The sequence below is a fragment of the Chiloscyllium plagiosum genome, chromosome 13 (genome assembly GCF_004010195.1).
Source record: "Chiloscyllium plagiosum isolate BGI_BamShark_2017 chromosome 13, ASM401019v2, whole genome shotgun sequence".
NCBI lineage: Eukaryota > Metazoa > Chordata > Chondrichthyes > Orectolobiformes > Hemiscylliidae > Chiloscyllium > Chiloscyllium plagiosum.
The window spans coordinates 41,140,034-41,154,991 of record NC_057722.1 but is presented as its reverse complement, the minus strand read 5'-3'; the positions used below and the strand labels follow the sequence as shown (position 1 = coordinate 41,154,991).

The 14,958-nt window shown below is 37.6% G+C and overlaps 1 protein-coding gene across 5 annotated transcripts in view; it reads right to left on the bottom strand.

Moving 5' to 3' along the window:
• LOC122555951 (ephrin type-B receptor 3-like) overlaps nucleotides 1-14,958 on the bottom strand; it is a 95,626-nt gene that overhangs the window by 63,252 nt on the left and 17,416 nt on the right. For all 5 annotated transcript variants that reach the window (XM_043702248.1, XM_043702251.1, XM_043702250.1 and 2 more), the window contains one exon: nucleotides 2,585-2,649. In XM_043702248.1, coding sequence (XP_043558183.1) covers nucleotides 2,585-2,649 — 65 coding nt within the window. The remainder of the gene's footprint in view (nucleotides 1-2,584; nucleotides 2,650-14,958) is intronic.

Sequence of the window (14,958 nt, the reverse complement as noted above, 5' to 3'; positions counted from 1 at the left end):
ATATTGAATGTCGCTGTAGTTTACAACATGCATAAGCAATGTTTAAGCATAAAGTATTCACTAATTTAGTTCTTTCAATCATCAAAAAAGCTTCAAAGAATCTCATCCTATTTCAATTTTTCTCTGCTTTGTGAAGTAATTTGAATTAAGTAACCATCATTATGCGGTCCCACCATGCAGTTGATCGTGCTTTTCTAAAAGTAAAATGACATCAGTGTGGAGACACACTGTAAAAAAATTATTCTAATCATTAGGTTCAGATGAGGCAATTGGGAGAGGAAACTAGCATGGCATGTAATTCTATCACAACATTTGAAACTGGATCAGGTATGATCAACAAGCAAAACTGCCTTTTCTTGTTCCACTCTATACTGTCTATTGTTTATATTTCAAAATTATTGCAAACAAATCTTAAGTAACTTCTGTGGTTGCTGTAATTACTCAATGTTGTAAGCTTCGCAAAGGTTGGTAACCACAATCTGTTCAAAACAATTCATAGTTATGTTTGTACATATATTTAAATTGAAGACTGGTTTACTAATTTATGAACATCGATTTAGTAAAGATAATTACATTTGAGAGAGATGTCTTAGTGCACTTATCTAAACATTGTCTGTCTGGGAATTCTACATGAAACAGTGTCCTTTGAGAATTGTTCAAAAAGATTAGAAGTAAAATGAACTCAAAATCAAGACTTTGCTTCTGATGAAAATGTTCTTTTTTATTATACAGAAATATTGCTCATGTATGGTATGATATAAATACCATATGGCTAATACAGTGGGAAAATATAAGCTTTACACAGGTTAGAATACAATCAGTTTAAATACAGATTTTTTTCTCCCTTAATCATTGTCGTAATAGAAGATAAAAGGATGTTTGAAGATTAATAATATTTTCATGCAATGATCAATCTTTTTCTGCTATTCAGAAGCTACACACCTGTTCAAGCATTCCTTCTCATATTGCCACTGACAGAGATAAAACGTTCTGTACCCTACTTCATTTAACAAATTAAGGCTGAGGAATAAGAGAATGGTGTATGTCTCAATAGGTCCCTGGTACAGATTTCTTGAGCAGACACTTGATGAGCCTTTGAAAGAAAATGAAAGTACTCTCCTCCACCGTTCGCCAGTCACCACCATGTCTGTGGGAGCCCACAAGCCATCCTGCACAGGTTTGCCTGTCATGCTCCTTACATTCGGGAGTGGGTGGCATCCATGGACATGCCCAAAACAGAAATCATCAGGATGGATGCAAGAATATAGCTGGGGTCTCACCTGCCTGACTAAAATGTTCTATCTCTGTCAAATATACAATGGAGGAGGACATTAAATTCCGCCCCCAGAATGCATTCTCAGTGAACCAATCTACTCTCAACTTTGATTTAGATCTTGCAGCCTGCTACAGTAATCACATGCCATTTGTACTTGGCATATTTTGGTCAAGGTTTTGATTTGTTTTGATGATGTTTTGATCATCTGGTTTATTTTACTTTGTGGAGCCTTAATTCAAATAAAACATTGATTTAGGAGAATTTTGAACTTGACAACTTAGTTGTGTATGTATTGGGATTTGACCATATTTAATATTCCTTAAAATTAATTTCCACATTTGAAAACGAATCTTTCAATTATTTATGACTGCCTTTATTTTACCATTTTTACTGACACACACTGCCATTTTTGATTCACTACTTGGCACTGAATAGCTAATTCTATGCTGTCTTGATATGATTTAATGACAGTTTGTAATTGTCCACTGTTTGCAAATGTTTGGCATTTTGAACTGAAGTTTTGACTCTGAAGCTACTCAACCAATAACACTTTCAGAATTTGGCGCGTAATTCAAAGACTTGAAAAAGGGGCTGATTCGTCATATTAAATTCATCATTAAATATCAATAAAAAGGACAAGCCTGAGAAGTAAATGACTCAATTTTCTTTTTAATTATTTAAATAGTGGAAATTTGAGTAGGTTTAATTACAGCAGTATACTCTGACTTGTGAAGTACACCTGGGGTCAGGTCTGTGAAAATCTTTCCTCTCAGCTTTTGCTGTTACTGACTCAAAAAACTACTTTAATTAGTGAGCAAAGCTTTGAAAGTAACCAACACTCCATTTTATTGCATTATGTTGAAATATCCCAGTGTTTTTTTACTGATGAGGTGGTATGACATCTTACTGGAGGAAGATGCAAAAGCCTTTCTTCACCTGCAGGATCCCACAACTATCAGTGAGGTACAGATAGTTTGTTTTCAACATTTTTGGTTGTCCAGTATATAATTATTGTTCTTCTCTATACGGAGTTAAAATAGTTTTAGCAATTTTAATGGACTGAGCCTGAGCTGAACATCTTGTCTAAAGGAGAGCAGGTCTATTAATGCCCTGTTGCCTTAGCACTGTATCAATGTCATTGACCGGAAAGGTCAACTTTGTTCTCTGTCCACAAACATTGTATGATTTGCAGAGTATTTTCAGCATTTTCTGCATGATTCCCTCCTCACCTCAGTGAAGTACAGGTTCTATTTTTTTAACATTAGTTTAATTTTGTTATTCAATAATGTATTGTTAAATTTTCCTTACCCCAGAATCTGGGTATGCAGTCCATCCCAATTCAGCTGTTGCCAATCTTGAATCCATAAGCATTTCTGTGGACCAAAATTGAGGTAAAATCAATGTACAATCTAAGAATAAAAATCTTGTGATAAAATAGAAGGCAGCATCCATAACAACTTACATATCTACACATCAGAAGAATAAAACAGAACATTCATTGTTGCTTCTTTGTGCCTATTTCTCAGAAATATAGTGCTGCACACAATCTGACATGTCTTTGGTCTTCAGCTTTTATAACCCAAATTCACCCATGAAGAAGTAACTGTGCAAAAGGTGTACTTCCTTTCTTTGAAACCAATGGTTTGTGTTTTATCCACAGAATTTTTTGATTTATGCAGAATACAACCTGGGGGTCTCAGCACATAAATCAGCACTTTACAAGACAAAGGTTAAGGAAACCAGGGGCACAAATTGCTTGGGAGGGAGGACAGGGTCAAAAGCACAGAGGGTTTTAAAATGGATCAGGGTAATTCACATTAAAGAGGCCCTGCAGCAGAAAAAGACTGTTACAAATCAGTGAAACAGGGGATGATTTCTATAGCCACATATGATGAAGAACAGCTGCTCAGCAGCTTGACTATTATAAAGGGCTACTGCTAACTTAAATCTGTACAGATAAATAGATTCCTGAAAATATATCATATTTTAAGTTTAAACTGCAGTTTTGTCCTGTACAGGGGACATGAAATGACAAGTAGACACAAGATGAGATTAGAAGTAATGCGCAGTTTATTGACCATAAAGACACCATATGACCTGGTTTTAGGGGTCTATTATTTACTCTGTATATGCAAAAATGAACTTACTTCAGAAATTAAGGAAACCAAAAATGGTCAAAATTTGCTTACAGAATCAATTTGGAATTGTGGGTAAGTAGCAACAGGAAGCCCACAGAAGTAGAAATAAACCAGCTGAATGGATGGATAGATGACAAAAGGAATCTAATTTAGAGAAATGTTCGGTCATACATTTTGAAAGTAAGAATAGGGAATTGAAGTGGTCTCTTAACTGTAAGATTTTGAAAGGATAAAGAAATCTTGATCCACAGACACATAGGTCATAATAGGTGATAACACAAATTAATAAGACCACAAAAAGTCAGTTAAAATTATTGGCATTGCATCATCAGACACATATAAAATAAAAATAGCAAGTAAAAGATAGTAATATAAGTCATGTTCAGAACCATATTTATGTTTGCCATGAAGCAGTTTTGGCACAGTACTGAAGAGAGGACATAAAAGCATTGGAAAGTACAACACGACTACGCAGTCATTGTTTGTGTTTAAGTGGGACTAATGTACTATAAAATACTCTTACAGTATTTGAAATATTGAAAGAATTAGGGTCCAAATCTTATGAGTATGTCTGAGTTCTGTTGAAATTTTCAAAGGTTTTTCATTGAGGTCACGCAGGTTTTCCCACATCTTCCCAAACTCATTTCATCATCTATCTCTGCTGCCCCTACAATACTTAGCACATCCAACTCCATTTTACCAAGTGAAGTTCCCAGAACAATTTGCCACTCAGTGGATATGTGCCAAAAAGTTCAGATTCTCTGCCATCTTTAAAACTTCAGTATTTGCACCCAGAAAAGCTTTGGCATTCCTAAGCTGCCCTGCTTGATCAAGGACACTTCCAGAATATTTTAGAGAAGGCAACATGGACTTGGTTTGGAGGTACTGGTCGAGAGGTTGGTGCATAGGAGAGGAACCCTCTTCCCAGATGACCAGCACTGGAGGCCGTGGCACCAGCTCCTGACAACATAAACCGGGGTCACTAGCACTGCTTCCATAGTACAGAGCTGGCGGTGCTGTATGAAAGACAATGAAATCCCCTGCTCTACCAAGGCTAATTGGCATACATCTCAATCTGCTGTATCATCCTCCCTCTATTTCTGATATTGCACCCTCCTCCCACGAAGTTCTGCCGCTCTCACTGGTGCCTGCAACATGTTTACTTATCAGTGCATACTCCAGGCCTCTCATTCACCCCTCCAATAACCCTGCAAGGCCTCTGCACTGCCATCTCACTCTCTCAGACCAGCTCACTCCCCTTTCACCAACTACACTAGCAGACACTTTGTTCAATTTGTCCCTTTCTCTCTTTACAGAAGAGGAGCACACATTGCTCCAACCACTGGAGTAATGGCTCTCACACAGACCTTTCACGATTCTCCACTCAGAACACTCCTGAGCTGGCCATGCCATCCACCTCCAGCCTGCCTGACCTTCTCAAACCTTGGAATTTCATACCAAGGAAGGTCTATTTGCAAATGAGAAGCACCCTCAGCTTGCCTGGCCCATCTGGACAGAAAATCTCCCCAACCAGATCACCTGACTAGACATCATGTGCCAATTGGCTCAACTGCTTAACAGGTTATCTCCATCTGAGCTTCAGAACTAGGAAGTGTACAAACATATAGTGGTAGGGAGAGGGAGAAACAAACATCTGGAAGGCACTTTGATGGCACAGATGACAATGTATGTTATTTGGCAATTTTGTTATAAATGGCACTGCTTTCACCTTACATTAGGTTAGTTGTCCTTCTGTTTAGACTTGACTGTAACAATTGCAGTATGAGGTATAATTTCATGCCTGTGCACGATATACATGAATGGAGATCTGGAAGCCAGAGGAACAAGATATACAGACAGCAATGGGTGCTGCTGACACCTTTGACCCTCATTCTACAACATCCCTACTGCTTCTCTGGCCGCTGTGTCCCTCTGTGTGGGAATGAGTTGCTCAGCAATATCTGGGCAGGGAATTGCAAAACAGTAAGCTAATGCAATAGCTTTGCCTGAGATTACTGACACACTAGGTCTGTGCCTGTGCAGTTCATTAGTCTGTTTGCTTGTAATGGTGTTTCCCTTTAAAGGATCTCACTTTATTGGTTTCTGTAAATCCCTCCTTCAAAGCTCAAGACATTTACCTGTACACTCTAAGAAAGATTGCAGCCAGTTATTTCTCCATAGCATGTTTTTTTTTGATTTCCAGCCCAATGGAAGGTGACAGTGAGAGCTCCTCTGGAACCATGAGGCAACAGTGCTAAACACTGAGCCACCTTGCTGCCACACATCCTGCTGACCAGATGCCTAAACATGCCCAACCCCCAGGACTTGTATTAGAGGCTGCCCTTGATTTATTTTGCTGGGAGCCTCTGAATGACAGGTGCCTCTCTGGACTTCACTTAGAACGAACACACTCAGACATGGCTGCTAGCTTGTCCACTTGTAGAGTGTTTGCAGCAGAATATCAACATTTGGTGCAGCACCCGTCCATGCAGCATGGTGTCTGCTCCTCTCACTGAGGATTGTGCCAGCAAGGCAAGCTGCCTTGGTTGTGTGGGTGCACTAATTGGGACAGCAAGGCAAAGCAGGATACTGTTAACATGCAGGCAGGAGCTCAGTCAGGGTTAAGTAATCAAGCAAGCATCCCTGAGATGTAGCCTGACCCAATCCTTCATCTGGGTCCCTGACCCTATGCACGAGTGTCCTTGAACTAGCCTTTCAATGCTCATGTACATCACGGATACAGACCCCTCCATCCAACTCGTCCATGTCGACCAGATATCCTAATCTAATCTCGTCCCATTTGCCAACACTTGGCCAATATCCCTTTAAACCCTTCCTATTCATGTATTTGGGACAGCAAGGCAAAGCAGGATACTGTTAACATGCAGGCAGGAGCTCAGTCAGGGTTAAGTAATCAAGCAAGCATCCCTGAGATGTAGCCTGACCCAATCCTTCATCTGGGTCCCTGACCCTATGCACGAGTGTCCTTGAACTAGCCTTTCAATGCTCATGTACAGCACGGAAACAGACCCTTCCGTCCAACTCGTCCATGTCGACCAAATATCCTAATCTAATCTCGTCCCATTTGCCAACACTTGGCCCATATCCCTTTAAACCCTTCCTATTCATGTATCCATCCAGATGCCTTTTAAATGTTGTAATTGTACCAGCCTTCACCGCTTCCTCTGGCAGCTCATTCCATACACACACCAACCTCTTGTGAAAATGTTGCTCCTTAGATTCCTTTTAAATCTTTTCCCTTTCACCTTAAACCTATGCCCTTTAGTTCTGGACACCCCTAACCCAGAGAAAAGACCTTGTCTATTTACCCTATCCATGCCACAGCCTATTCAGACTCTCCCTGTAGCTCAAATCCTCCAACACTGGAAACATCCTGGTAAATCTTTTCTGAACCCTTTCAAACTTCACAACATCCTTCCTATAGGAGGGAGACCAGAACTGCACACAATATTCCATAACAGGCCTAACGAATGTCCTGTAAAGCTGCAAAATGACATCTTAACTCCTATACTCAATGCTCTGACCAATAGAGGAAAGTATACTAAATGCCTTCTTCATTATCCTATCTACGAGAGACTCTACTTTCAATGAACTATGAACCACACTCCAAGATCACTTTTGATACAGACTGGCTCAAAGCTAGGAGACAGAGGGTGGTGGTGGAAGGTTGCTTTTCAGATAGGAGGCCTGTGACCAGTAGTGTGCCACAAGGATGCGTGCTGGGTCCACTGCTTTTCGTCATTTACATAAATGATTTGGATGTGAACATCAGAGATTTAGTTAGTAAGTTTGCAGATGACACCAAAATTGAAGATGTCATAGACAGCCAAGAAGGTTACCTCAGAGTACAATGGGATCTTGATCAGATGGGCCAATAGGCCAAGGAGTGTCAGATGGAGTTTAGATAAATGTGAGGTGCTGCATCTTGGAGAGGCAAATCAGGGCAGGACTTACACAGTTAATGGTAAGATCCTGGAGAGTGTTGCTGAACAAAAAGACCTTGGAGTGCACGAGTGCATTACAATGCAAGTCTATGCTTCCAGAATGTTCTGCAATATATCTGAGGTGCCACGATGACTGTGAAATGTTGACAAATGCTGGATACCAATGTTCGTGGATGAGGAGTGAGGGTGACTGTGTCCATGGATTGTGCCCTGAGAAGCTGTTTGATTCTATGCAACATAGAAGTTATTTACAGCAAGCAGTGAGCTGAAGTCACCAAGTACCCACTCTACATTCCATGTGAAGGCATTTAACAAGTAATAATCCCTCTTTACTGGCAATTCACTGTTATGTCATAGCTTGTCAATAGCGTAAAAGATGGACTGAGATGCTCCTGATGTCAAAATCAGCCTCACCAGATTGCTCATTCAATTCTACAAAAATGTCACAATATCTGGGGTGAGACTGATAAGGGAACAATTTTCAAACAAAAAAAAGAGGCATTTCAAGGCAAATGAAATTAAAGTTAGAAAACGTTTAGACAATGGTTAGAATATGGTATTCTTTGACATAAAGCTTTATTGAAATTGTAGCACAAAAGGGAGCCATTCTGTGGGTACGTGTAACCTTGGTGTTTTCTTTCTTAAAACAACAATTGCCCGACAATGAAATGTTCATGTAAATTATATGCTCATATCTGTAATTGATCTGGAATCTAAGACCTTTCAATTCAGAGGCAATAGGACGACCAGTTGAGCCAAACTGAATGAAGAATATTAAGGAGTACAAGAAGAGAGTGGGTCGCAGGATTATATGAGGTCACAATGAGGAAAAAACATTAAGCACACATGAAAACTCAAATGGCCTTTTCTGTATGATTATGTAATATCCTATGGATAACTGTATGACCAGATGAATGTCAAAATATGGTTTCAAAATCTGCTCTGTACTTACTAATGAAAATCTGTGGTAAAATATGCAATTGAAAATAAAACTGATCAGCAAATTTTGCTGTTTTTTTCTCTCACTTTGATGGTTTGCTTCTGCATATATAGTCAAACATGTCTAGATGCTTTCATACCTGAATGAAGAACAAGTTACTCAAAAATGATGCAGAAAAACAGTGTATGCATTGAAAAGGAGCATGAAAAGAATCCCCACAAACTATTGATTTCCATAATGTGAACTGAGACAAAAGCACACATAATTTGAAAGCAGAAATCAATAATATGCTGCCTTACAGAATACAGACACCTGTGTTTATTTGGTAATTAATCATTTTTCCCAATTTCATTTTGTCTAATTGCAAAAAGAATACACCTTTTTTGATCACCTTCTGGGCTTGATATTACATGCAATCACTTGTATTAATTGTCAAAAATCACACAACACCAGGTTATAGTCCAACAGGTTTAATTGGAAGCACACTAGCTTTCGGAGCGATGCTCCTTCATCAGGTGATAGTGGAGGGCTCAATCCAAACAAACAGAATTTATAGCAAAAATTTACAGTGTGATGTAACTGAAATTATTCATTGAAAAATTGATTGTTAAGTCTTTCATCTGTTTGAATACCATGATAGTTTCACTTCTTTCATGAGTAAATCACAAAACCTTTTTTAAAAGTTGCATTCTCAGGTCAGCTGTTAACAATGGGTGATAGCTAGACAATATGTTGAAGGTGTTAGCATCCTCCAAGGTGGACTTCGGGACAGGCAACAGCAAAACGTGGCCAAGCAGAGGCCGATTGCTAAGATCGGTACCCAAAGGGAGGGCCTCAACCGGGACCTTGTCACATTATAGGTGACCACCATTGCACTATACACAAACACAGACACTCCTACACACACACACACACACACACACACACACTCTCTCACTCACTCTCTCACACTCCCTCTCTCCTAGGTTTATACGGTGAAATTGCATTTGCAGAATTGACATGCACACATATGTTTTGTGGGGTGAATTTGTACTTGCAGGGTTACATTGTACTTTGCTCAAAAACTGCATGAATTCATGTAAAACTCCGTTATTTCACTTCTTAGATTAGAATCAATCTAAACACCATGGCATAGACAGAGAACACAGGGGGCTAACACCTTCAACATATTGTCTAGCTATCACCCATTGTTAACAGCTAATCTGAGAATGCAACTTTTTAAAAAAGGTTTTGTGATTTACACATGAAAGAAATGAAACTAACATGGTATTCAAACAGATGAAAGACTTAACAATCAATTTTTCAATGTATAATTTCAGTTACATCACACTGTAAGTTTTTGCTATAAATTCTGTGTGTTAGGCTTGATCCCTCCACTATTACCTGATGAAGGAGCGACGCTCCGAAAGCTAGTGTGCTTCCAATTAAACCTGTTGGACCATAACCTGGTGTTGTGTGATTTTTAACTTTGTACACCCCAGTCCAACACCGGCATCTCCATATCATCAGTACTAAAGCTGAAACCAAGGAACTGAGGTGACAAAGTTCAAATATTAACAAACGTGCGTCTGATTAATTATGGATGGAAACTCATGCAAACCTGTGGCCACACTTGTTTGTTGCCTAAACAAATCAATTAGTGCCATAATGAGATGTAAATCGACAGGAACTCTCGGTCAGCGGGATCAAGTGACATGCGAGTGTTAGCAAATTTGAAAACAGGCTGCTGATGCTTGTTTGCTCAGCACTTGCTCAAACAATACAGATAATAAAAAAAGGATGACATAAGATAAATGATTCTGGTTTGTTCTGGTGAACTTAAAATAGAAAAATAACATTGTCACTAAACTTAGCTTTAACATGTACAGCATCTGCATTTTTCAAAGCCATAAACATCATGTTGTCTTTGTGGGTGATAATGCTATGTTGTTACAAAGGCATAATGTTACTAGAAAAAGAAATTCCTGCAGGGTTTTTGATGTCTTGAAACTGCTCATGATATTAGTCTCTCCTAGTTTATCTTAACATAGTGAACAAGAACAAAGCAAACTAATTAAGAGCAGTGCAACAATTAATTGTGAGATTGAAAGTCTGCCTATTCCTTTCAAATACTTGCAACAAAAATATCTTTAAATTCCTAATGATGAAGACTAAAAAAGCAGAACTGGAGAAATAAGCTCCACTACTGATCATGTTTTAACAGTATTACTGAAATAACATAGAAACATGCATCACATTAAGACATTCAAGCAAAGAAATGTCATAAAATGTATGATTGATTTCTTTACCTTTCTTTGGTTTTCCCATGATAATGGCCTATACTATTGTTAACATGTGATCTCTGATTTAAAATGAATTATGAAGCAGATCCATGTCATAACTTCTTTTACTAATTACAAGGTCTAAGTATTAATACAAACTGCAGAATAATTAAGTTACCATCCACTTTATATGACTTATGCAAACTGATTGAAAGAATTTAAAGCTGCCTGCCTGACAATGTCTTTGGTTTGAATCAATAACCCACATCCGTAAGTCGTTGCCACGCAAATTACAGATCAAAACTATTTACTTCTTGAAATTTTGAACTGGAAAATTAGCTGAATAGTATTTAAAGTTTCTTTTTTAAATTATTTTTATGTGACTATGTTCCAACTTAGCAATCACAAAGAAATTTGATTATATAATAACAGATAAGAATAAATACTAATTATATTAAAAATTGGATAACAGGTCACAGATGCCAAGTTTACTTTGTCTAGGTGGGCATAAGACTTAAAAGACAAATATGGATCATGATTTCAGGCAGAAAAAAATTATCTTCAATTAACCTCTGAATGATCAAAGCTATTGATTCATCTTTCATAATATGTTCAGTCACAACTAAAATCTGCGCAACTCAGAAATGAATTTTGAAAATTTAACACAAGCCAGCACAAATTAAAATAACTACATATTTGGATGTTTGTTATCTTTTAAAGTTCAAACATAAATCAGAATCTTTCAGCCTGTGCTCACTGCTGATCGCATATATATTGTGAGCAAGGGTTGGCAGATAGAGAAAACAAAATTGAAGAAGTGGTTGTAGATTCTCATTGATATCAGAAAGCTGAAAATGAACTCCACAAAATTACATTCCGCTATTAATCATTGTTTAACAATACAACTCATCAGACCTGGACAATGCATTTGTGAAGTGTTATGACTATGCTTGTGACTGTCTGCTTATGGTTACTTTCTTTCTTACTCCTGAGATGTAGATTACATTTTTTTCATTTTTTTTTACTTTTACCTTTTCCTTTAGTAATCTTTCAATTTACTTTAATTCAGAAATGCTTGCGCTCCCCAGAGCTTCTCTACAATATCTTTTCTCTGAATCTGCTCTGCATAATTTTCAAATTTATCTTTGACTTTATCTGACGGTTCTGCATACCACACATAACACACAGAGGCATGTGCAGAGCATATTTTGATATAAAGTGCACAGTGATCCATTCAGGATGTAAAGCAGGGAGAGCATTTCTGTTAAAATGGTAAGACTATAGTCATGACCAATTTAGTATATGCTGTGGGCAAAACTTGATGCAGACATTCCAATGTTGCTGCAGTGATACAACAGGGCTTTGCGTAATGTACCAAAAACTTTGAATTTTTTTTTTAAAATGAGCTCCACAAATCTGCAAGGAGCTGTCTTGTGGTTTTCATCTTATTCCCCACAGATTTATGTAAAACCCAAGTGTGACATTTTGTGCAAATGGTTTGTGACAAGGTTCAGTTCCTGTACTGGAAGTCATTTATCTTCATCAGAGGTGATGAAATGATCCCTGACTCTTGATTATACTTACCATGTGTCTGCAAAGACATCAGAAGGTTGAAAATGCAAGCAAAAATATAATGAGACTTGTGTAAAAGGTAACTAACAACTGTGTGTTCTATTCTATGAAGGACTTGACAAATATTCTCTTTCAAATAGTTGCTGATAGAATTAAAGCAGACTTTGACTCATATGCCATGCATAAATTTAGGTGAATTTTACACCTCACTTTTAATAGTGTTATAATTTGAAGACTAATGATCTATACTCTGTTGTTTGTAATATGGATAAACTGTATTTATTACACTGTTTAGCATTAGTTTATAAGAACAGTTGGAATTAAAGACATCATTCAGACCTTTTGTAATCCTCTTCATCATCTTCTATATATCAAATCAGTGTGATCACTTAAAAAATGTAATAAAAATATCATTGGTTTATTTTGCAAATAAAGTTGTGTAAATTATTTTATCATATAATAGTTGAGTAACCTTTATTGATCAAATCTTGCAATAGATGCAATACAAGAATGATCCCTGATGCAGTTGAGGAAATGAGGTTCTACAGATTATAATGCAATAACTGCTTTGTACAAACGGACTAAATGACCATGACATTGACACAAACTTGAAGCTAAGATTGCATCACTAATGCACAAAGAAATGCAGGAATTGAATGATCAAACTGAATAAGATACCTACTAGACAATGTATTAAGAAAAGTGCATCTGCATGTAAACAGCAGACTTACATAAATTGAACAGGCAACGTTATCAACTTCCATATGGCAGAGGAATGCCTCCAAACTCACAGCAAGGTGAGTCAGCATGTCTGAAAAAAACAGTTGACATTTCAGGTCTTATCCTTCATCAAAACTATGATAGGTATCAACCAGAAATGCAACCAATCTTGTTTTCTTCACAGATTCAGCTTTTTTTGGGAGGGGGGCATTCAGATTTCCTGTACATGATTTTTTAATTAATGCAGTGCCTCAGTTTTAATTTTCTGCTGAGGTAGTTTGAGGGGTGGTGCTCAATTCTCATCCTTTCCAGATGTTACACCTGAAAATCTACCATGTTGGAAATTGAAGGTGCATCCACACTCTGCCTTTCTGTAACCAACCAGCTGAGACAGACAGCTAATTCAAATACATCGAAGTAAATTAGCACCTGCAGTATGCCTGGCAGCCTGTCATCTGGTGAGGGTATGCTTTGAGAATCGGGGCACAGATTTATCCCATTACATTGGAAACTCTTTAGTCTTGGAAATACCAATATTAATGCTTTATTTACAAACCCACAAGACATTCCTCCAACTACCACTTCAACAGATGCATTGTCCTATTTAACATTTAGTAGATTAATGCCTTCGGTGCACACCAATATCAAATTAATAGAGGCAGCCTGTGCATTTGCCTAATAATAATACCAATTATTAATTTCAGACTTATTGCTCCTACTTGTCATAATAAGAGTTATAAAATTAGACTTTGTAATGCATGATGATAGGAAGAATCATTTTAAGAGTAGGTGAAGAAGAAACAACTCCTGCTTCTCTAAGTAGGAATACTGTGCCCAAACATTGACGGGTCAGCAGTGTACACAGTATTCTGGTGTAAATGCTAGATATACCAATTTGAACCTCTGCCACTGATCCTACCAAATTGCTCAGTATCAGGGAAAGGCAGTTTGATTTGCATGTGAATTGCAGATGTCCAAGTCACCAATACCTTATCAAGGATGTCAACGTAACCAGTAACAATAAGTTCCAGTATAACTTGCAGTTTCTAACGTTTGTCCACAGAAAGGAACTTTTGGTGCTCACAGTGTAAAGGGCAAAATCATGTAATAAAGAATCTCCCTTTTTTTTAATGTTTCTGTGTATGTAAAAATGTGTGTACGGTAGTGGGTTGGCAGGGTAGGGGCCATGATTTGGCTTGAATCCTAAAAATGGGACTCACTACTGCCATCTAGTGGGCTGTCATGCCATTTTGCATCATACCCACCTTGTCCTCTCATCATTTATGCTCGAAAGAGGCTCTTTTCTCAAATAAGAAAATCCAATTAGGTCCTGATAATAATTTAGGCTATCCTGCCAAATTCCAGCCCCAATTATACAGCCTTGCGGGGAATGAGTATCATCAATGAATCATTGTTGTGTTAAGGTCCAATGAGCCAAAGCTGGTCCATTTTGAATCCTGCTCCACACAGAGAACAGTGTGATCTAACTTTGATTTTATTATTTTCCAAGTTCTCTGAGATGTTTCCTCTTTTCATTTTAATTAAGATTTATTACACCAATTTTATAAATAAGATTTTAAATTTAAAATATAGGTTACTGTAACTGTAAATGATGTGTTAGCCAGTTATTGTAGAACTGTAAAATAATATTCTTCTATTTACAATTATATCAAAATATGTTACAAGGCATTCTTAACTTGAATATACCATATAACTCAAGTGTTATTGTGCTCATGGTTTTTGATACATACACACAAAATATATCTCTATATTTTATATATGCAAATACATTATATGGGTATGTACACAGCTCGGAGATGTATATTTAATTACTGGAAGTAAAATAATATTTCACAATATTTCAGACAGAACCTGACAACAAAAGTCAAAACAGAAAATCCAATGCAGTACTTAGGGAGTGCTGCACTGTCGGAAGTGCAGTCATTCATTTGACAGATTAACATGAGCTCCCATCCAACTGCTTGGGGTGGGTGGAAGAGATTCCACAGCACTATTATGAAGACAGCAGGGGAGTTTTCCTCAGTGTCCTCACTAATATCTATCCCTGAGTAAACACTACAAAAAT